The following is a 24377-nucleotide window of genomic DNA, read 5'->3' on the forward strand; positions in this document are numbered from 1 at the left end:
TTTGATGTATATGTGTAAGTCAGTTGTATCACAAAACATCCTATCATATAAAAATTTTGCAATAAAACCTAAAATATAGGGAGATATCACTGTTTTTCTCAATAAACCACAACTGCGGACTGTTTAGTCTAGAAGCAATTTTATTATAACTATTGTTCATATTTTGCATGTTTAACAATACTTAACATTGATTATCCTGATTAAAATCTTTAAAATGATTGTTTATATGCCTAACTCACATTTTAGAATTATTTTGAAGCGCTAAAACTGGGTTTTTGTTTCATCTGCAAATGGCAAATAATGCCTTTAACAGTGTACATGGTTTTTGGTCTCTAGGCTTTTGAGTTACATCCCAATAATACGTATCACCAATCAGGACCTTTTTATTATTATTCTGATTTGTATTATTAGAGTTGAGTTTTCTTTTTAAGACCTTCAATGCTTCTTAAATATCAAAAGTCGACCTTCTCTAAAATTTTCCTAACTTGGCTGCCGCCCCCATCATGAATATTCATATATGAATATGCATCAATCTTCATCAACTCTCCGAATCACGTCGAGAGTTTGTCGCGGGAAAAACGATCGAACTTCATTCGCACTTTTGTTCAACTCGTAGCAGACAATCTTTAGTCTTTGCCCGAAAATAATGTTTGTTACAGACATACGAACGCAGTTCTACGATGTCATTCTGCATCATGTAAGTAGTTTTGTGGATATTGACATTTATTTGAGGTCAATAGGGCTCATTTGCCCCGGCAATTATCCTAGCACTATTGTACGATTTCGATACCAGAACAGTCCCACATACTGAAAATAGTGTTTGTTGTTGATTCTGCAGGCAGTTGAGCTGCATACATTGTGGTCAGGGTGGTCAGTGCAGTTACAGTAGGGTAGGGCCTGGCGATTGCAATTGTTACTGCATCTGCAGTCACTGATTACCAACACTCCAGATCGTAATCCAACCTATCATATTGTAATGAGTACAACATACCTAACTTTACTAATAATGCTGTTCTTGCAGGTGCACCTCTTTTTCAATATTTTGAAAAGTGTGTTGCCGAATTGCCGTTGCGTAGAGCTAAGTTACTAAGTAAGTAACGTTAGAGGTAGAGCGCAGACCTCCGCTCTGCCCAACGTTAGACAGAAAGATCCGTCTGTCTGGAGGAGTCTTTTATATTTTTATGTTATCGCTCTCCTCCGTAGACAGGGGATCCGTGAAGCCAGACCCAGTCTCCGCGGAACATTCCCCGACGACCAGATAGAGACCGATCTTTCGCCTCGGTCAAACCTCCGCCATGCGCGTATGCGCCAAGCCCAAGCAAGCAAGGCCAAGCAGCTCATTTCCGTTAATTATTTATTAGCCTTAGGTCTATACACGCATGGTGAAAATCGCCCAGTTTCCCAATATACACTACAGATATAGAAGCTTTTTGTTTATGTGATGTGATCAGCTTTTCAGCTATGTGGCGCCTCGCCCGAGCGGGCCGAGCAGACTAGAGTGGAGTAGTGCGTATGCAAACCTCAAATATGCGCAGCTTGGCCTTAAACTCCCAAGTTCAGTGACCCCATCTGCAAAAAGATCAAAAAATCCTTCAAAAATTCCATAAAAATTCCCAGATCAATACCAAAATTCGATCATCTGTTCCTTGGGTCCTTATGAACTTTTTCCACAAGTTTTATTCAAATCCATTCACAACTTTTTGGTTATTTTGCAAACAGACAAACTAATGTCGATGATCACTTAACCCTCCCCTTCCTAATCCTAGGACCTTGGCGGAGGTGATAAACATAACCTACATGTAGCGCTAGGTTATTTTTATTCACAATCTTTGACTTGAATCTAGCCTACTGAGAGTCTAGTACTTTTGTGTAGTAATGTCGCAATGAATGATACTCTTTCTTAGCTAGCTAGCTAAGACGGAAAGAGTATTGTTCGTTGAGATGTTACTAGACAGACACTTAGTAGATTCTGAACTATTTCTAGATTAGACCTTCATATTGTTCTACTTCTAAATATCTAAGTGTGATCAAATCTAACGACCTACGTTAGATTCTAGCACTCTAGACACTACTGTGTCACTCCATCTAAATAACAAATGCAAGCCACCCACAAATCAACCACAACGCCAAAATATGACCGCCTGCTACATGTAGAAACTTGTTGCGTACAATCGAACCTTGGCACGGGAGGTCAAACCTTGCGGGTGCTGATACTTGAGCAGTGTTAAGAGCTATAAAAAAGAGACTCTGAGAGTCTGAAATTTTAACAGTTTATTCTTCCCTTTTACTTGATCCGTTTATGTATCTAGAGACAATTAGAGTTTAAACTCTAATGTTAATAAATTATATTTATTCACATGCAGAGAGTTCTGGTGCTTGTGGCCAATGACGTGGATGCCTTGTGTGCTTGCAAGATTCTCCAGACTCTCTTTCAATGGGATCACATCCAGTACACACTAGTTCCTGTTGCTGGCAAGCATGATGTGGAGAGGGCGTACTTTGAACATTCTGAGCAGGTATGAATCACAGGTCATCATCACGGTCATCAATCATAGGGATCGTACTATCCTGCATACTTGCTTGCCAGGGTCTAGATAAGCATCACATGTCTGTATGGGCAAGTCAATTGCATGAACTCATTCCTGTTTATACCATAGATCCTACTCTATAGTAGTATAGTATGCTGTATGGGACTCTTTGGTAAAAGACAATTCTGGAAGGTGTGGGATTTCAAGTTTGATTTTGTCTTTGTTTATTGAAGATCTTAAGAATCTGTATGTCTCTGTCTGTTATAATTTGCTGTGTGATTCTTGGATAGAAAAGATGCAATTCACTTCAGTATAATTAAAAAGACTCTTCCTTACCTGCTTGGGACAAATCCTGAGTACATTATGTAGTTTTGATGGTTATGTCACAGATATATCTACAATTATTTCATTTTTTTGTGTCAGGAAGAAGTACAAAAAACAATAAAACAAATTGTCTTGTCAAAAGCCAAACATTCGTTTTCCATGTCAAACACTCCTTTTAATAATCTGACTTTGAATTGACAATGATTATTCAATAAATCCACTGGTGCTGACCATGTGCAACACCATCTTGTCTTTTTTTTCCCTTTTTTTTTTCAGGGATTTTCATGTGTGCACAAAATGCTCTATCATATTTTCAGAGGATTACATTAATTTTCGGGTAGATATTACAGAGCAGCCAACTGAAATGTTTATAGATTTGGCATGATTTTTCTTTTCTTTAGCCAAAATGATGAAATACGTTTTTAAAGTGATGTTTATATGTTTTTGCTGACATATTACTCAATATCTAACTTTTCAAGTTTTGTACCAAAATATGATTATTTGCCCTCTCATATATATATATATATATGTATATTCATATATATATATATTTCTCTTCTTTTTTTTTTGTCTGTGAATTAGTATGTTTTATTGATCTGTAGAATCTAGCAGTCCAGACACTACAGAAAGTTATGATTTTATATCTAAGCAAGCCATTGTGTTTGGCAAGCCTTGTGGGTAATTGACGGACTTTGCTACTGATGTCAAAGAAGTATGCTGAGGTTGTGAGGGAATGAAGAACTCCTCAAGATTAACTCTTAGACTTGCACACTGACCTTCCATCCCAATCCCACCATCCTGTGAACAGGTGAAGTATGTCATCCTGATCAACTGTGGTGGCAGCATCAACCTCCTGGAGACGCTGCAGCCAGACGAGAATGTCATCTTCTTCATCTGTGACAACCATCGACCTCTTGACCTCTGGAATGTTTACAATGAAACTCAGGCAAGTGTTGATTTGTTGTTGTTGTTTTTTCATTTGTAATCTCTTAGTGCCAACAGTATGAATGCAGTGCCTGATATGATTGTTTAATCATTCTTTTGTCTTGTGTAGATACATTCAGCTACTCAGATTTTGTTTGGATGCCAAGTTGTGGAACATTATACTAAATAATTATACTGAATTGCATCGTGTGTTATAGCTTTCATGCCATGTTAAATGAATGTAATCAGTGTAGAGACACTGACAAAGTGAGTTGCTTTTGTTAAACCAGAATCCACTCCCAGAGTAATAATCTTTCAGAATTAAACAGCATCCTGGTCAGGCTATGCTTTTGACTCATGGTCATGGTCAACTTTATTTAGTTATCTATCCTGACAGAATCCTTATTAAAGGGAAGCAGTCCTGAGATTTTCACTGTACTGATAATTAAGAAGAGTAAAAAATATAACCTTTCACCAATTTATACGCGTGGACATCAAAAATTGTCTCCGTACGCGATTTAAAAAAAATAATTCCTGCAAGCGATCGTGTAAGAGCCTGCCAAAAGGTGCAACGTCATTGATGCCCTACTCTCAAGTTGACAGCCGTGCCTCAGAAAACCAATTTAAGTGTTCAAAATGATCATATCTGATTTTTTCATAAAATGTGACAATATGTGGTTTTATTATTTCAAACAAAATATTTCAAGCTTATTCATATATACAATTAATATAAAAATAAATAGTAAACATGTATTTATAAATAACTAGGGATGACGAGCAGAACACCGCTGGAAAGAGTTGTGCATCGATGACGTATGACTCTCCGCCAAGACTTGCTCATTTGCAGAGTCACACTTTTTTAACCGAAATGTACGAGCTTATTTGGTGATTTGAAAGTTTGTTTTTGATGAAAGTAGTTCATTGGAGGTACCAACAACAACATATTTTTTTAAATTTCGTGAGGACTGCGTCCCTTTAACATGATAAATGAGTTGCCTAAGAAGTCAATTAGATGTGTTATATGGTTAAGTTTAAAGTGGAAGAGTGCAGGGTTACCTTGGTGGAGATATCATTTACAATGAGATGGTTTTGCCTCTGTGATGCACCATGAATCTTTTATGAATTGACAAATGGAATTTGAGCCTGCGCCAATATCATCCCAACTTCATTGAAATCAGGTGTTCTCACTGAACTTGTTTCTTCACAGGTCAAGCTGTTGATGAGTCCCGATGATGACTTTGAGATCCCTTCGTATGATGATGTGTTCAGAGATGACGAGGTTTGTTTTGGACACATTATGTTTATATATTTTTGTGGTGTTGATTATTCCAGACATATAACTTGTGTTTTCTTTCCAACTATTTAGATATGATGTTTAAATATAAAATATTTGTGAATTCAATCAGCTGTGCTAATTCAGAGTGAAATTTTCAGTGTGACTTTCCCCATGCTCTGTTTCTTACTTTTCAGGACAAATGTGCCATCAATAGCATGAGGACATATTTCCAACTAAATGCATGTGACATTGTTATGTCTTTGGTAAGGGGAAAAGACAAGTCACATGGTTATGATTATGATCAACTCTTGTCATGTAATGTCTTCACATCTACAACACATCTGCTTGAGAAACTCCTCAAATGCCAGGGACCTGAGATTCCATAAGTGCTAATATAGAGAAATGCATTTACTAATGACAGACTATCCATATTTTTCCATGGAAATCCATGGAAAAGAAGAGCAAAAAGAAACAACAATAATGACAACAACAAAAACAGACAAAGACTAAAAACTGTTGTGATGAGATGAGAGGTAGATGTATCTTTAAGAGTCAGATCTTATCAGAATAAGAATTATTTAATGGAACATGAGGAGTAAAAACTAATGATCAAGCTTGTCACGTTCTTCCCCCATTCGTGCCCTAGTCTGATGAAGATTCTGGTGCTGAGAGTGACTCATCAGAGCCAAGTGGAAAAAGGCAACGATACGATGAGGTAAATCAGCAGACAGGGCCATAGATTGCTTGTAATGAATGTAGTGTACACACTTCAAATCCAATCTAAAGTTTCCAGAGGAAGAAGCTTGTATTTTCTTCTCAGTTTAAAGAAACATATCAGAATTCTTCAAATACCCCCAAGTCCACTGAACCTTAATTAAAAACATGCATCTTTTATTTTCATTTTTAAATTTCATGGGCACAGACATACTACTGTTTCCAGAGATCCCTCCAATCTCAGCCATACATTTGCATGTTTTTCTGTACTGTGCAAAATGATACTGCCTCACTATTTCACATTTTTTTCTGATATATCACATGGTCTTGCATTTGCCAAAGTCAATTTCTTTACAACAAATGTAATCATGTTTCTACTTTCATTGAACTGCCTGTATTCTATTATAACATTTAAAAAGGAAATCACTTGTGCCAGCACTAATATTCAACTCTTGCTCCTGAGTGAGATTGGTGTACATGTTTCATGATTTTTATATGACAGGAGGCTCTTGAGAGGAGGCTAGACAGACGTCAAGAGAGAAGAAATTGGGAAGAGAGGAGGGCCAAGATCCTCTTTGACTATGAGGAATTTTCGTACTTTGGTTCATCTGTGAGTAAGCCTATCCGGTTACATATTCTTCCATCATCTACAGTAATCTGTTAAGAAGACGTTGCCCATAGAAAGGAAAATAAATACAGGATGAAACATTTGAATGTTTGTTCATACGGATGGTGCACAAGTCGGTCCTTCTCACAGCTTATTACGCAGTAAAGGTAAGTAAACAATGGGAGTTTGACAGGGTAGGTGAAAACATTTGCAAAAAGTTTGCTTTTCACTGTTGATTGTTTCTGCATAAATGTGAGCAATGTTCAAGGATATTTTCTGACCTTAGTCATGTAAAAAATTAAATTTCACCCCCCTTAAACTACCAAGCATCAATGTAGTTGATGAAGGTATTGACTGAAAGTCAATCTCTTCTGCCAGAATTAATCAAGTTCCAGCATAAATACCTGATCCGATTAAGCTATATCCACTTTGTTCTCTTTGTGCTGAAGGCTGCTGTTGTGATGTACAACCTTGCATGGAAGCGGTCAAAGGACACAAATGACCTATTGTGGTATGCATTTCATTCTTTTCATATTCTTGACCAGTTGGTAGTTCCATGAATGATTGACTAATTTGGATATGTTGATATTTTTGGAAAGAAAACACCCATCACCACTAGCGACTAAAATAAAAATACTGTAATTATTCCAGTTGTACTGCGCTTCGATGTTTAATAGTAGGGCACACTCATGCTCAAACTTGCTCCAGTTTATCATAGATTTGTGAGTGCCCTGTGGAATTAATTTATATATTTTGCTCAATCAAGATATAGCTCAAACTGTGGGTTATGCGGACACACTAAGATTTCATTGGGCATAAGTGTTCTCCACACCACAGTTCATAAAGCCTGAGAAGTGAAAATTTGACAAAGAAAATTGCCGGAAAAAGCTCATCTGTACAGAAATCATTTTAAATGCAATCTAGGCAAGTAATTCCTTTTTATTACTACATGATGCAAAAAAGTGACTGGACTGAATGAAGTCAGAATGTTTGTTTGGATATCTTCAGTTGAGCTTCTATGTTTTGAATTCCAAAGGTGCCACTTTGTATATGTGTATGCTTCATTCAAAGTGAGATGTTACAGATTCGACTTGAAATTTTTTTTTTTTCTGAAAGTTTATTTTGCATGCTTCGTTCATATCATTTCCACTTCAAACTAAGATAATTTATGATATTTTCCCTGCAGAATATGTATTTCAGAGTGCCACTTTTTGTGTGTCTTTTTAAATCATGCGTGTAAGGTTCGCATGCCTATGCATGGTCCAGGTTCATTGTACATGTACAGTGTATGTTCTCTGATTTTTTACCTTTTGGCTTCTCTTTATCATTCACTGTTGTACTGTGTTTATTCTCAATGGAACTTTACACCAGTGAATCATATTTGTTCATTTCTTGAAAAATATTTTTAATATCTTTCTTCCAAAGGTGGGCTATTGTTGGGTTGACAGATCAACTGTTGCACAAGAAGATTGACAGGTATTCTTGTTTATTGCGATTGAAGTGTGCTACTTCTGTGAACTATCATGTCATTACATTGTGTTTTGGTTTAGTAGGCATGTATGTAAAGCATATGTATGTGTGTAGAGAGGACGAATAATGATCAAAATTCTGAATCTTTGTCGGAAATGAAAAGCGAGTTGAAGACACATATGTCACATCGTCCATCAATCTCTGTGCTCATTTTGAATGCTCATGATTGATTTGTAAGCCATGTCAAGTGATACTGCAAAAAAAGGAATGTTTTAGTGCATTTTGATTTTGCAAGAATCAAGATTCGCGAAATATATATGCATGCGAAAATTTTTGTCTACGCTATATGCATTGAATTTTAGAGGCAACTCGTGAAAATTTCATGCCCCAAAAAAGGGCCTTGGCTCCAATTCGCTAAAATTTCATGCAGCAAAAATGTCTTGTTTTACAGTAAGCGAGTCAGTGATAACATCCTGCTCTTCTACTGGAATATTCCATGACAATGTTAGGGGAAATGGTCAAGTGTTTATTAGAAGGCTGACTGACTTGTTTTCTCGTCCTTCAGGGAGAAGTACGTATCTGACGTGACAGAGTTAAATCGCCACGTGGCCCGACACAACCATCGTGGGGAGGATGATGAGAATGTTGTCTCTGTCAACTCAATGAAAATCTCCTTCATGCCAGAGTATCCTTTGATGAATTCTCACCCTGCATTTGGGTTTTTGCTGTGAAATGTGTGATTTTCACTTTAGCTTGTTTTTGAAAAGATTTTATGAGCTACAAATCTTCCTCTAAATGTTTGAATGCAATGAACAGAAGACTGCAGAAATTGACTATGGGCGAGAAATTTAAGTAGATGATATTGATAAAGCAAAAGTGCTTGTTTAGATCATTTAATATAGTCGCAGCATCTGTTCCCTGACAACTAGATACTTTTTTTTTTTTTTTGTAAAATGAATTTGCCTGTTTTTCCATCTAGTTTTGTCTCACTTGGAGGCAATACAAATGAACTTCTTGTATACTTCAAAATTTACCCCCAAAAATTGAAATGTGAGGACTGAATTCTTTAACAAGACAAGAAGTGTTTCTCTCCACCAAGGTTTGTACTTGGTAGAAAGCTAAATATGAATGTGATCGGATTTTACATATGTATGGGTTATAAATTTACACGATGACCAAAGGCCTTCCAGGGAGTGGAGAGAACTTACTGTATGTGCAGATTTGATTTCAGTGACTTGGGTAATGATAACTTATAAAGCTTTGTAATCACCACTAGATAATGAAAGGGAAGGCTGCTTAGTGATTACAAAAAACAACAACAACAACCTATCAATATTGTGATCCTTAATAACTTGTGTGTGCCAGTCTTCAACTTGTGCTCTACAGACACTGGTCAGTGTATGAGAGTCTAAAGCACTCATCCTACACAGCATGCACGTAAGTATGTAAGAATTTTTAATGTCCACAGAAACAGACTCATGCTACTTTATGTCAGTAACTTTCTGCCTATTAACCCGTTGAGGACTAGTCCCATGAATACACGGGCAGACGTCTATGGGAAATGTGTGTTGTAGCAAAGTCAGCTCCTCGTCAAGGGGTTAGAGTATCAGCAACATGATGTTGTAGGGGCAGAGTGACATTGATATGAGAATTCAGTCATTTTCCAGTGAGGACATGGAGTGAAACTGCCATGGCATTCCACTGAAAACATTTGACGCAAAGAACGCAAGATTTCCTATTGATTTCATCACAATCTACCCCCCCCCCTCCCCCTTATACTGTATTTAGTTTAGGTTTATTTCTAGGTCAATGGAAGACTTGTGAGCCCATGATTTCAGCACCTCATCTAATTTGCATATGTTTATAGAGTATGAGTAATTGTTTGTATTGCGCTATAACTAGTTACAGACTACTCAGAGCGCTTGCTGCTCTCTCCAGAATGATATTAGATTAGAAAAAAAAAAATGTGGTGAGCAATATATATTTCATGAAATCATATTCAACTTTCAAGTTCCATACCATTTTTTATATTTTATTTGTTATTCGTTTTAGTTAGGGTCCAATTGCGACAAAACATCTACTATTGTTTTTGTTTTGTTTTTTTAATTTTAGTCTTATGTACAAAAGCCAACTTGAACATAGTATGGAATACTGTGTATGGCACACATTTAACGAGTCAAATTTTTATTTTATTTTTTTGAATCAGGACTTCTGGCAATTTTGCAAATGGTTAAATTTGCAGTTGTGGAGTACATTACTGAATGGAGAAATGTATGCATGCATGTCACATTCATGTTGAAATCAGAGTTCATATTTTCACGTCTTGAAATCACTAGTAGAGCCCTACTCGCAAAATTCGTGAAAATACAGACCTCGCAGAATGTTCAGTGTACATGACCCCTCAGACTTTCTGAACTGTCAATCTGTCTCTCTGACTCACCCATGGTGGCATCACAGGCTGAAGCTGTGGACACTGAAGGGTAAGAAGAAGCTGAATGAGTTTCTGGCAGACATGGGGCTGCCCCTCGCCCAGTGCCGGCAGAAGTTCTCCGCCATGGACATCACCTTCAAGAACAACATCCGCGACCTGCTGGAGAGCTCCGCCAAGAAGTTTGGGTGAGTCCCGAAGAGACCCTTGGTGGCGACTGAACCAGATGTTTCCTTGTTTCTGTGTGTGTGTATGTTTGGCCCCCGGTGAAGCACTGAACTGCTTTAAAGGACAAGTCTACCTTCATACTCAACATAATTTTACTTCTCTCACACAATAAAAGAACGCTTGACTTGCCTCTCTCAGAAGGTGGGGGATTAATATTACCCATAACATACATCAGTGACAAGGCAAGGAAATGTATGTTTGGTTGTTTTTTTTTTCAAAAAAATAAAATTTTGTGAAGTTCTCTTTATATTTTCCTTATATTGTTATATGCATTTGACTGACATCATACACTGTAGTAGTTTTCTCATCCAGCGGCGACTGCGCAGGTACTTTGAAAATTCATAACTTTTTAACGGATTGTCCGATTTTCCTCAAACTCTCATTGATGTGTTCTACTAATATTGCTGCATTCACTCAATCCACATGTATATGGAGGTGGACTTGTCCAAGCTACAGTGGAAACAAAAGCTTGAAGCCCTCTGCCAAAGGTCTAGGCAATGGCACTAAAGAAGATGTGCATTTGAAATGAAATATGTGTTTTTTTCTGAAATTTCATTCAGCATGCTTTGGGCATTTTTTCTTTAAGCTCATGTTATGTTTTTGTTTGTGATTTTGTTCTTTATATTAAGTATATACCAGTATAATTATATTTTTAGCATGCAGACCAAACAGCATATCTGCAGAGGTTGGCAGCCCTACTAATTACAGTTTAAGTCTTCTAACACATAATGTAATACAGTTAAAACAATTCCTTTGTTTTGCCTCATAGATTGGACAATATCACCTTGCCCTCATTCCATGCTCAGTATGGCTTCAAGAACAAGGTATGTACTGACTGACTGTTCTGCAATTTATATAAACAAATACTAAATAAGCAAACTAAAAGAAAAGAAGAAAACAAAATCAGCAATGTGTGTTGTCACTGGTTTCAAGATCTTTTAATATTCAATATTTTTAAAGGTAGAGAGAGTTCTGGTCAACATGAGGTCTTTGATTTGTGATGTTGATTAACATTTGATAGCCTTCATAAAGTATGGGAACATAATGGCCAGAATTCATGAAGGTGGTAAAATTGAAACCATGGTTTAAAGTTAAACCATGTCTTATGCAAATTTCTTCTGCGTAAATACGATTGACAGATTGCGTACGCCAACAGACGTCCAGTACCAAATGCACATTCATACACACATGTCAAAGTTACACATGGGCCTATTTCATGCTTATTTTAGACCATGGTCTAAATTTGTACCATGGTCTACAAAGTTTAAACCACCTTCGTGAATTCGGGTCATAATGCCTTATGAACTGACAGATACCAGTAACTGGAACGTGTTGAATGTTAGCAAGTACTATTCTCATTCATGCCATGTTTTGCTTTAAGCACAAGTCCAAATCAGAAGGAATATGGAATATGGTGTGCTCTGTCGTTGCCTTTTCTAATATGACTCGTATTCGATGATATAATTCCTCTTTTCTGTTTCCTTCACAGTTTTGTGCCTTCGACATTGCTTATGCTGTTGAGGCTGTCTTGGAATCCATTGTAAGTATCACTTTTTCCCCCTATAATTGGCCTTTGAATTTGAGTTAGAAAACTGACAAGAAATTACATAGGAGGAAGGCATGTGCTGTTAAGGCTTTCTTGGAATCTGTTAGTTGAAATAACAACAAGATTTCACATAGGAGGAAGGCATCATCTCCAATGAAGTAACACATGCATTTACTCTGAAGTAATATTACAATCAGTGAGAAGTGCCCGAGCTGTATTCAAAATCATTGTTCCGTGAAAAAGTGCCTATCTGTCATATCATCATCCAAGTTTATGTGTTGTGACACAGGACTTTAACCATGTTGACATTATTTATCTTGGAACATATGCAAATATCTTGTTCATTATTTTCGTTCCAATGAGATTGTGATAGTTGTATGTTTGTTCCTATGGGGATTTGACAGGACAAAGACAAGTCATCGGAGGAGAGATTTCTGGATGCTCTGGACTGCTTGTCAAGGTACGTGTATGAAGAAAGCCACGCCTGTCTTTGATGCAGGCTTTGGCATGCTTGAAGATAAATGTGGTTAATTGATTGATCTGTCTGCGTGGGCATCATATTACTAATCAGTGAAACTGGCCCGATACCTCTTTTATTGTATCTTACAGGAATTAAAGGATTGTCTGTATTTTTTCATCTGCAAATTGAAAATACTCTCTATCTGATATTTGACATAGTGTAGGCTGCATGGTAGTGATAATAATCATATTAAGGTCTTATTTATCCAGGGTAGCCTCTTCAGTGCTGCCACTGCTCTACCAGAGGGCCCTGCCTTTACTATCGCCCCACTGTTGCTAGGTACCCATTTATACACCTGGGTTGAGAGGGTTGAGAGGGTAAAAACATCTTGTCCAAGGATGTAGGCACTTTATGGGATGGGACATCCAAGTAAAATTCAAGAGTCTTATCCACCATGCTACAGTGCCCCCACAATAGTGGCATTGACATGGTGACATATTGTGGAAGCTGGGTACAGTTGCAAAGAGGATGCTGCTGCTTTTTAAACCAATAATATTTTGCTACACGCTGGCCTTCTTTCTTCACTAATTTGCACAATGTCCTGAAGAAAACTCAAGAAAAGAACCAGGATTAATTCTTTTTGTCCAGTAAACCTCACATAAGTCATTATACTTGGGACTAATTTGTAAACATGTGTTGACAGAGTTTGCAGTGTCTTTCAAGTCACCTGTATGTGTCTATGAAGAACTGAAATAGATTGATGTTGAATGTTCCACGTGTCCCAGGTCGTACATTGACCGTCTTCACAAGGGTCTGGAGTCGGCCAAGCTTCAGCTGCAGGCCATGGTCACAGAGGTACAGAGCCTACTGGACATGGGTCAAGTGGTCAGTGCTGGACCCTTCCTCTATGCCTTTATCCCTGAGGGCACACCAGAGACCAAGTTCTTTGCCCACCCCAACTGCCTGTCAATGCTGGCTCGATTCACTCTGGAGGCATATGTCAAAATGGTGAGTAGATTTGCTACTTCTCTACAAATGTGTTAAAATGAGACTCATGATTACAATACACTTTTCTGAAGTATGCTATAGATTTTTGTTAATTTTGCTAAATTTATCTGTTTAAGTATGTGTCTGGTGTTGACTTTAATTACTATAAGTTTGCCTTTATGGTGTTCCAAGGTTTACGAGGAGTTGCTTAAAGACAGAGAATAAATTGCTTTAGTTTCTGTCATCACCTTTATCATTACACTCTGAATCAATAATATCATGAGTGTATGGAACCATTATTCTTTCTGCCCTGCAATCTGTATGTTGACCCTTTCTCAGGCATGACTCAAAATATACTTGTTACCAATGAACGACAGCTTTATATTCCACAGAAAACATATCAATAGAAAATGTTTTTAGTCAACTCCCAAACTGTTGTACCAGTATTGTCTCAAATCAATCTGGGACTTATTAAGCATGTTTTCACCATTCCAAGGAATGACCAAATTTTGTGTAATAGCAAAAAAGAAAAGTTAAAAAAAGAGGAACAAGTATAGACACAGAAAGCAATGCATGGAGCAATTCATGCATGAATGGTGATTTCTTTCTCCTGTCTGTTTGCAGTCAAAGAGTAAGAGGGCAAAGAACCTCCCCCTGGTGATGACCGCGCCCCTTGACACCGAGACTGGAACGTCACTGGTAGTAGGCGTGCCTCCACTGCCGGAGCTGGAGCAGTCGGCAAGGAAGTAAGTCTGACGTGATTAGAAGTGACTACAGCTTTGACCATCTACCCCACTGAGGGATTATCAAAAAATTTAATGAATATTTTGATGATGTCCTTGATATGTAATCATTTGTCAGATAGTAATTGTTTGTCTGACAGTAATGTACTTGTCACACAACTCTTTTATGCTGTGAATTTCTAAGGAAAGAATATCATTCTCTATTGAAATGCATAACAATGTTGATCACTTTCTGAGACAATGAAGAGAACAAATGGCATCTACTGCATAGTTGTAAACTTGTGTGGCTTGCCTCATATGGTATTGTCCATAGTTTCAAGTAATTCAGGTATTGGCACAAAGTAATTGCTATGAGCCAGTTAGCTTCCAAGGACAGAGTGGTCACTCACTCTGTGTGTGTAAATGCCATTACAGGTATAACTATTGATTAAGCATTAAATTTAAGGGGAAACTTATCAGCCAACCTGGTCTTAGACATCTGTGTTTTAATAGATCATCATATACTTGAGAAATCCCACCTGGAACCGACTGATTTTCTCACAAGTTTGCTAACAGTTCTAGACAAAACCCATTTTTGTCAGACTTTGGGATTCAAATGGGCTGAGATCAACTGCTTTCTGTTCCATAAGACTTCATTTATAGAAATTTCTTGCAATAATGACAATCTTGGGATGTAACTTTTCCCACTTTTCAGTTTCTTTGGGAGAGCCTTTGAGCAAGCCGGAGACAAGACTGGATCGAGGACACTCCACAATCACTTTGACCCCTCAGGTAAGTCTTGATGCTGTCACAGAAACTACATCCGTGACATGTTGGCCATGCAAACTAGTAGTAACTTTGAACTGAAAATAAAGTAAAATGTTTTTTTTTTTAAAATAAGGAGTTGTATTTCAAAATATCTGCATACTCTCGCATGTGTTGTTCTTGAGAGATCTTGATACAAAGTGCTGTTGAGAATAGAGTTTTTATATTAGGGGAAATAGGACTAAGTTTCACAAAGCAGGTTGTAATTTTTGTTAGTTGCATTAACTGCAGTTACCACAGCAATAGTTTGCATTCTCGCAACTGATAAGTTATTGCCCAACTACTACCAAATATGGAGCCCAGAATAATAACTATATTTGGATTTATTTGAGAAATGTGAATGAGTTTTAAAAAAAAGTTTAAACTACTTACTACTCGATGCCAAAATGGTGTCTGATACCATGTCATGTCAAAAAACAAACAAACAAACAAGCAAACAAACAAAACTGTTGCGGTTCAGTGAATACGACATTAAAAATTTTTTTTTTTTTTTTTTTTGCAGTACTCCTCTTATGCCCTGAACATGAAATGGCAAGGAAACACTAAATTTGCTTCCAATTTACAAATTAATTTTCATTGTATACATATTGAATACTATTGTGCAGGTTCCTCTAAATTTCCTTTTTGCATGTTGGAGAAAGCATTCTTATATTCAACTTGTGAAAAGAATAATGACAAGCGATAGTGTGGTACAGATATATAAATTCACCATTTTGTTGCATGTGTCTACAGTAATAAATATTGCACAAAGTCACTAAATCAGGTGCATTTTGGTTTGTTTCATTTGTTAGTCATGGAACTGAAGACAGAAGACAGAAGCAAGTTCTTTGATGCCCTCATCTCGCTGCTGTCATGAGTGACGTTGAACTGCTAGCTTCAGTTGCCTTTCACGTAGTATACAACTGCAATATGCATACAACTTTCGGCAAATTGTATCTTAACATGTTTCAGAGTTAGACATGCATCTTGTACAACATGATCATAAACTGAGCAATGCCCCAAAGTTTAGCTTATAGCACTGAAGATATACTGTAAAACGAGGAATGTTCACATGCGTTTTAATTTCGCGAATTTCGCGAGGTAAGATTCGTGAATTTCGCGAGGCAAGATTCGCAAAATTAAAATGCATGCAAGTCTTGTCTACACTGTGTGCATTGCATGTTAGAGGCAACTCGCGAAAATTTCATGCCGCATAAAAGGCTTTCGGCTCCAGTTCGCGAAAATTTCATGCCGTGAAAATATTGTGTTTTACAGTAGACTAAATGGTTAAACAAATCAAATCATATGTCAAGAGACAAGCTTCATGGGAAGCAGGGTAGAGATTTCATTTGCTGGGCATTTGTCATAAATTGGCTTATGTGATGAACTGATACCCTTTATGTGTATTGAATTATTGTCTTGAGTAATTTTCACAGCCAATGACTAGAACAGGTTCACAGAATTTATGTTATGAAATTTATGAAGTTTTGTGTAAACTCATCTGTAAAAATTCAATATATTGTACATATGTATTTAATGTAAATAGAGATTGGTCAAGCTAGAAATGTTTTGCAACCATAAAGTGATGTATGTGTTCACTGGTTAATATTTAACTTATGAACAGTCCTTGTGTCTAATCCCCTAAATGTGGCACTTATATTATGAAACAATAATAGTCTGAGTCTATGTGTATCTATGATATTAGTATACCACCTGTGATGTGTTGCATTTGCAGTCTTGTAGAAAACTACAATAAGCCTTTGTATTGTAGGAATCTGCTTTGGCCATCGCCCATTTTGAATATGCCCCGGCTTATTTCTCTTATAGTCCGTCAGCAAATATGCGAGAACAAGTTGTGTGCATATATTTGCTATCTATACCTACCACAAGAAGATTAGCCATTGTACTAATGTATGTGCAGGTTCTTACCTGCAAAAATACACGAAAATTTTATTTGTTGTTGATCATAGTGTTTGAAGGTATTTAACAACTATATTTATATCCTAAGTAAACGATTTGAGGGTAGTGTTACAATTCTGAAGCACCAGTCACCTCCTGCAAGTATTTTCTCAGCTCACTTGAAAAATACTAAAAGTAATCATTGCTCAATAAAAAGAATAAGAAAATAATGATAAATACAAGTGAGAGTCCTTTTTCTTAGTAAGCTTTATTTTTTCAACATAAAGAAGAGATAAATAAGGATATAATTCTTGAAATATAGATCTTCATAAATAGCTTCTATAACATTTCAAATGTATCTCTATACATAAATATATACAAGACTGTCATTATCATTAAAAACAGGCATCAGGGTACTGTTCTGCAAGCATTGCATATTATGCACATAGCTTATGTCAAAGATGCATATCAATATTTCTCCTGGAATATTGTTATCTGAGATGGCAATCAAGTAGACTACCTCTCACCAGTATCTTTGAATCACTATCCACAGTCACTCTGGATGTGACGTGCTACACAGAGCAACCTTTGCAAAACAATTATTGTCTCTTCGGATTTAGTGTACAGTACGTCCCCCCCAAAAAAAATTACAATCAGATTTTCGCATTGATAACACCCAATATGATTAAACTGTCTAAATGCTACTTCAGGGTCTTAAAATATAACATCTTAGCTCTATTTTGCAGAAAATCCCATCCGATTACGTTAAGCGGTCACAGATAAATGTGGATTGTTGTAAAGCATGTCATGAGTCTGATTCTTCCAAGTTTAGCACTTCGATGATCTTGTGTGTGAAGACAATAGACAGAACTTGGAGAGAAGAGATTCCTGACATCCTCTACAAAATTCCTGATTTCTCTTTGACCACTGAAGCAAATTGAATGGGGTTTTCTGTAAGATGTTGGCAATGAGTTGTAGTTTCATACCCTGAAATTGTATTCGGATCGATTCACTATTCTTAAAGCTATCATTGTGGAGGGTACCATTGTAATTTTTTTGGGGGACATTCGGTACATGTAGCAGGGCTAGACATTTTGGTGGCCAAGGCCACTAGAAATTGATGTTGGGCCACCAAACAGCCAAAACCGTTGACTCTTGACGGCTTTCTTGGAAAACTAAGATTCCAGTAAACACAACTACAATTATCAATCACTTTAGGGCCCTTGAAATCTACAAATGTATCGGCAATCAGTGTATGTGTTCTTTGAGTCTCAAAATTATTGAAAATTTAAGTGAGAGGAGCGCAATATGGCTCTTCCTCATGATGACTCAAAAATATGATACACTTTGTATGAAGAGACAAAACATTTAGATCATACTGTATACAAAAACTAAAGCTGCAATAAAGGCCTGCAATCAGAGTTCAGAAACAACATGCATTTCCAAGCTTCCTTTTTTTCTTTTTCCTATACAGTTCTTTTTCAGGCCACCAAATTTCACAAAGATTTTAGTGGCCACTAGAGAAAAATGTAAGTGGCATCCTGCATAGAGATTGATAATTCTTGTGTTTATACTTGGTTTACAGGAAGCAGCTCTGTGGACTTTAAGAGTAGAGTAAATGTGCCCTAAATCATTTTCCTCTTCTCTGCACCAATGATAATCAGAATTGCTGTCTTTTTCATTCTGTTTTTTTTTTCTTTTAAGTTTTTCATTGTATTGAGTCATCTGGTTCCTTATACACCTGACGATCTATGTCATTTTTCTTTACCTTATCTTCTAAAGAAATTTTCTTGATCACTGCTATGGTAAATGATAAAATGTAAGCCAGTGAATGATAAAAGTCTTAGTTATGTGTATTCGATAAACAGTGCACTCCCGTTATAACGAACACGGTCATAACGAAATTCTGGTTACAATGAAGTAAAATATAGGGCTGCAACATTGTCAGCTCTATGTATTTTTATTGTCTACTCATTCGGGTTTAACGAAATTTCAATATAATGAAAGAAAATTGCTGGTCCCAAGGACTTCGTTATAATGGGAGTCCACTGTATAATTTCTATAAAAAAAAAATCTTGTATGGTGACAATTTTATGGGCAATTTCTGAGCACAAAAAGTCTAGTTTGCGCTCATTTAAACACAATTTGCATTCTGCTTCAGTGAACATATATGTGAAGGAACAGATCTTCATGGCACTTTCAGATGGCAATTGCACCAACACTATTCTCTGATACTGGACTGAAAACTTGCTCAAGAATTGAGGCTTTAAATGCTATATCTTTGTAATCTTTATACTAGTACTCTTGTATTTCAGACTACTCTGTACATGTGTATGTATTTTCATATTAAAATGTATCAGTAAATATACCTTACATGGTCTCCAGCTTACAATGATTTAAGTGGCTACCTTGAATGAACATTTACACAAGTGACTACAAATGCAGCCCCCTTGACGATGTAACCTACTTACCTTAGTACACGGAAAAATTCAATATTGCAATTGCCGTTTTACAGCAAAACTTTAAAAAAAAAAAAAAAAAATCACATTTCCTCAGCACCATTTGAAAAACCTGACTTTGGTATTTGGCAGTTGTTATGACCCTGTTTGTGTACTTGGGTTTGCTTGACACACAAGGATGCTGTACATGCATTCAATAGCAATTTCTTGAAAGGACAACAGGCTGCATTAGACAATGATTGGGGGAGGAATACATAAAGAGGATGTCACTTACTTACAAGTAAGGAACGAACCCCTGGCTATGATGCAGGCTTTCACTGTTTTAGATTGGTGTTATGCTCACTGCTTCACATACAATTTGTAGTCACTTTCATAATCCACAATCTAAAACTTGGAAGATTTATGTAAAACAGGTATTGACCAGTCTGTTCATAAGCTGTATAAATTGTTATCAGTCGGTGAATATGTTTTATTTATACAATATGTCCAAACAGACAAAAGATGAATAAGCATCCGTCAACTGGCAAAGTGAGATAATATTAAACTCACTATATATGATTTGATATTACTGCATTTCTTGCAACATATATACAAAGTATACACTCAGACCATTTGGCTTTTAGTAGAGAAAAACAATGTTCATTACAACTGCAACACTGAAAGTCTCCACTCCTATGGTTGATTGACCATGTAGTGGATGTGTTGATATTGTCCATACATTACATACAAATATTCATTTATGCATTGATCAGCAAAAACAAAGAGGTCTACTGCATTTACTCATGAGGCTGTATATGCCAGAAGATAATGTTGAGGTGGAACTTGAGTAAGATCACATACTCTGCAAGTACAATCTGTACATAGTGCAACAAAATCTCACATCTCATATCGCTCAAGGACATCATGCACACATCTGACGACAAAACTTCAGCCTCTTCATGCAGAGTTTTCCCACTGAGCACTTTATGCATCAACTAAAAGATGTCCTTGAAAATGCTGTCAAATGAGTCCTTGTTTTCACTGCTGTTTTCCCTGCAATGATGCAAAGTAGCCGCAAACACAAAATGTTAACACGGATACTAAATCACAGATAAAAGCAGAATACAAATCAGCTTGATATCAAACACAGGATTTTTATGGCCGAGGTCATCTAAATTAAGGCGAAATGGCGAAAAAGACATCAAATTGCTTTTGAAGGACACAGTTCAACAGTTCAGCCACACCTATCACTAGTAGAATGACTGGGACTACCTGGTATATACATGTACAGTTGTCATATTTACCATTCATCATGTAGGATTTCACATTTTCCTATCTCAATCCCCTCAAGCCTTGGAAATTATTTGAAAACAAATTTGTCCAGATCATGTCTGAAAGCATTTGATGATGTGTTTCAAATGCTTATTGTTTATATGAAAGTGTAGAGGAAATTAAATGATTGCAATTTCTCAATCAACAAGAGCTATACAAATTTTCCAGAATGTTTTCTCCTAGCTGAAAATAAAGCATGAAACCATCGCAGAAATACAAGTAGAACAGTATGAAATATAACTACAACACTTAGTCCATTTCCAGAGATTGGAATGTCAGTATTTCTGACAAATCATATTTACTCTTGACCTTTTATTCAACTTTTGATCTCATAAAAACGATTTAATGGGAATATTTCTCTTTTGGTTATGAATTATTCTATGCCAAGGTCATGCCATACCAAAGCACTATAACACTGTACTTTGACAACTAAGAAGTTCAGAGACACACAGTGAGGAATAAAAATAGTATGGTAATAACAAACACTTGTGCCTTTTATTGAATACTTTTGACGGTACTTACGGTGGAGATTTGTCAACAAAGAAATTGCCTATTGGAGCTCTCTGCATTGCCCGACTGTTACTTTGTTGCTTCTGCTGAGAAAGATATTTAACCAGAGTGAGATCACAAGTTCCCTTGCTCATCCACATATGCATAATGATCCACTCTGTCAGTAGGGCAGATCGAAGTTAACATAGATTGCCTGAATAAAGGCCGCATCATCATACATTTTGAAACATCAGCAGAATAGATGTAAAGTACATGAATCTACCTTGTGTACTTGTGTGAAGAAATTTTAAACGAACTCCTGGCATTACGGCGTAGTTAAACTGTTCATTAGTGGATCTCCTGGTCCATAGATTACAACTGAGTATTTTATCAAATGAGATGGGTATCAAGTCTACCATAGTATACTCAGAGGCTTTCATACTTCTGTTTCTCAATTGCCAATGGATTTTACTTATCCAGCCATTTAAAGTACATGTACTTGATAATGAATCAAGATTGTACAGAGTTTTGCTCTCTACCTTCTTTATTGTATTAGTTCTAAGCAGATTTACATGTATGTCAAAAACAAGAATGTTTGCCAAGAAGTTGGTATATTCATTTTTCCAGTACAAAGCAAAGTGCAGTATTAAATCAATGTGTGTAAAAAATGTGTACCCCGATAATCATGGAAATACCTGTGCTAAGTAGTCTCTCTCTGCAGACTCTAGGCAGGTTATGAGTGTCCTGTCATCTGGGCTGCTGTCATTGACTTGCTCTCTGGACTTAGGATGTGCTGTTGAAGCAATTGGGTGGGAGCCTTGGTACCTGGAAAGTGTATGAATGTATGCATATTGTGAGAGTAAGTGCACAGGCTGAGTGTCATTTTGAGAGATGATAGTAGTTACTCTGTTGTATTGTCTAATTTCCTATAATGAGAATTGGAGTCCGAACATTTCACTTAAATGTTGCAAAGCTTTATAAGTTATATATGTATTTCACAGACAAAGGTACATTGTATTCCCTCATTAAAAAGCATACTGCATATTCTAGTTATCAGGTTTCCATAAGCTTTATTCATACGTGCAGAGGTAGCTTTACTATACGTCATATTCGATATCCACATCTTGTTCTTTCAATTTCTCAAGAAAACAAAGAAACCAACTACTTATTCTAGTTGTGTAAGTGCTTCATTCCAAATTCATTTGTGTCATTGTAAATAAGTTTGTCATATCAAACAGAAATTGAATTCATATAGTAATAATAACAATGATAGAGATACTCCTATAAAACACTCATTCTACCTAAAAAGATAGTCATGGCACTGTGGAAACAAAAATTATTATGTTACAGCAGAGACCATGAAAAAACAGATCTGTTAAATAGATCTTTAACATGAAAAACAAAATATGAAAAGGAGATTCAAGTTGCCACCTTTAACCCTATTTTAACTGGGCTATTTGAGACCAAGTTTTTATTGGGGGGTCAATTTGACCCCCCTTCAGATCTTGGCCGCCGATCGCGCGATCGCCGCGAAATTTTGCCTGAAGATAGAGCCGGATATCAACTACAGGGGAAACTCGGTATAACGAACGCTGCTATAACGAGATATCGGTTATTACGAGGAAATTTTCCCGGTCCCAAATGTCCTTCCACACAAGTCTATGTAAAATGCTACTCTTATAGCGAGAGGCTATAACGAAATAACTGCTATAACGAGATAAATTTTGTGATTTCCAAACAAAGAAAAACATAGCCAATTAAACCTGATATAGCGAGGTAAAGCAAAATGTCTTCGGGTAAAGCTTTACTTCGCCTGTGCTATCATGTTCCGAGATTGTAAAGCTCGATGCGCCAAAAACTGTCTTTTACACACATATTATTTTCTTCAGTTCACTCTACAGCTAGCACCGCATGTTGTACGTGTATGTGTGTGTGTGGTACATGCAGAAAATGTGGTGGGACGGCCGTATACATGACATCATCATGACGTTTAGCAAGTGTGAGGCAATCTGATGCTGTGATTGGCTTTCTACGTAGGGAATTCCCCATCTTCACACACAAACACCACAGTCACAATGTACTTGTACATACAGAATGTGTCACACACACATACACACACAGCATTGTGCAGACCATTATTCAAGCTTTCCACACACAATACAAACCCATACCATAACCACACACCAATCCACAGACGATCTCCACATAATCGCAAGCTATATATAGATTTACGAATTCAAACATCTACAGCTGATAAGAAAAACATTCTTGATATCGGATTGGCGAAAAAACATCTTCTTACCCATAAAGGTGAGTAATTACCTCACACACATTATCAAGTTATCAATATAGATTGAAAGATGATGGGTAGTCCCACATGTGCAAATTAATGTCTTTATGTTATGCTTTCTTTTATGCCTACTGATATAACGAGATATCGGCTATAACGAGGTCCCGACCATCTCGGTATATCGAGTTTCCACTGTACAAGATTACATGGTCATACAAAAAAAAAATATTGCCTTTCTATTTTTAATAAATTAATTATTCAAATTTATGCATGAAATCCTATTTTCACCTATAACTCCATTAAAAAGACTGAAGGATTGCTAAATTTTGTGTCAGAATTCCTCAAGACTTATCAAACAATTTTGTTGTAAAAAAATAGCACAATCAAAATCAATTTCTTTTGTTTTTTATTGTTTTGTTAATTTCTTATGTATTTCATTGTTTTTTCGACTTTTGTTTTCTATTGTTTTTTTGCCAAAATTTGTTGCAGTCACATTTTCAAGCTTATCTACACTAGAATTGATTAATTTCAATGGTTGAAAGTTGGAATAATCTTATCTATATCAATTTAACCAAAAAACACAATTTGCATTGCATTTGCACACGATATCATGAATTTGAGCTGTTTTCGGGTTGACATGCATATGCAAAACATTATGTAACTTCAGAATGGTGTACCCAGACGTCACAAATTTGGTCTCAAATATGCGGGAGACTTCAATGAAAAAAGTCATGAAATAACGCGGCAAAATCTTTGCGCGTTGCGAAATCGTGGCGCGAAACGTTGAGGGGGGGTAGACCCCCCAGTTAAAATAGGGTTAATTGTGTCTTTGCAGCTTTTACTATCTGATTTTGACATAGGCAGTGTGTACGACATCCCATACTGAAAAAGATGTACTGCAATCTATATGG

At 36.7% G+C, this 24377-nt stretch overlaps 1 protein-coding gene across 1 annotated transcript; it reads left to right on the top strand.

The window, feature by feature from the left end:
• Positions 1 to 635: 635 nt before the first annotated feature.
• On the top strand, positions 636 to 15895 carry LOC139708783 (cell division control protein 45 homolog). The gene is made up of 18 exons (XM_071620731.1): positions 636 to 697; positions 2364 to 2516; positions 3661 to 3798; positions 4984 to 5055; positions 5699 to 5767; positions 6269 to 6376; positions 6823 to 6884; positions 7799 to 7849; positions 8409 to 8528; positions 9209 to 9280; positions 10301 to 10459; positions 11269 to 11323; positions 11989 to 12039; positions 12450 to 12505; positions 13291 to 13513; positions 14117 to 14238; positions 14930 to 15006; positions 15831 to 15895. Exons 1-18 carry the CDS (start codon positions 647 to 649, stop codon positions 15893 to 15895), a joined length of 1704 nt encoding a protein of 567 aa, XP_071476832.1. The 5' UTR covers positions 636 to 646.
• The last annotated feature ends 8482 nt before the right edge of the window (positions 15896 to 24377 follow it).

This window comes from Diadema antillarum, unplaced genomic scaffold (genome assembly GCF_040938485.1).
Source record: "Diadema antillarum isolate AM-2024a unplaced genomic scaffold, OU_Dant_1.0 seq00001373_RagTag, whole genome shotgun sequence".
Lineage (NCBI taxonomy): Eukaryota > Metazoa > Echinodermata > Echinoidea > Diadematoida > Diadematidae > Diadema > Diadema antillarum.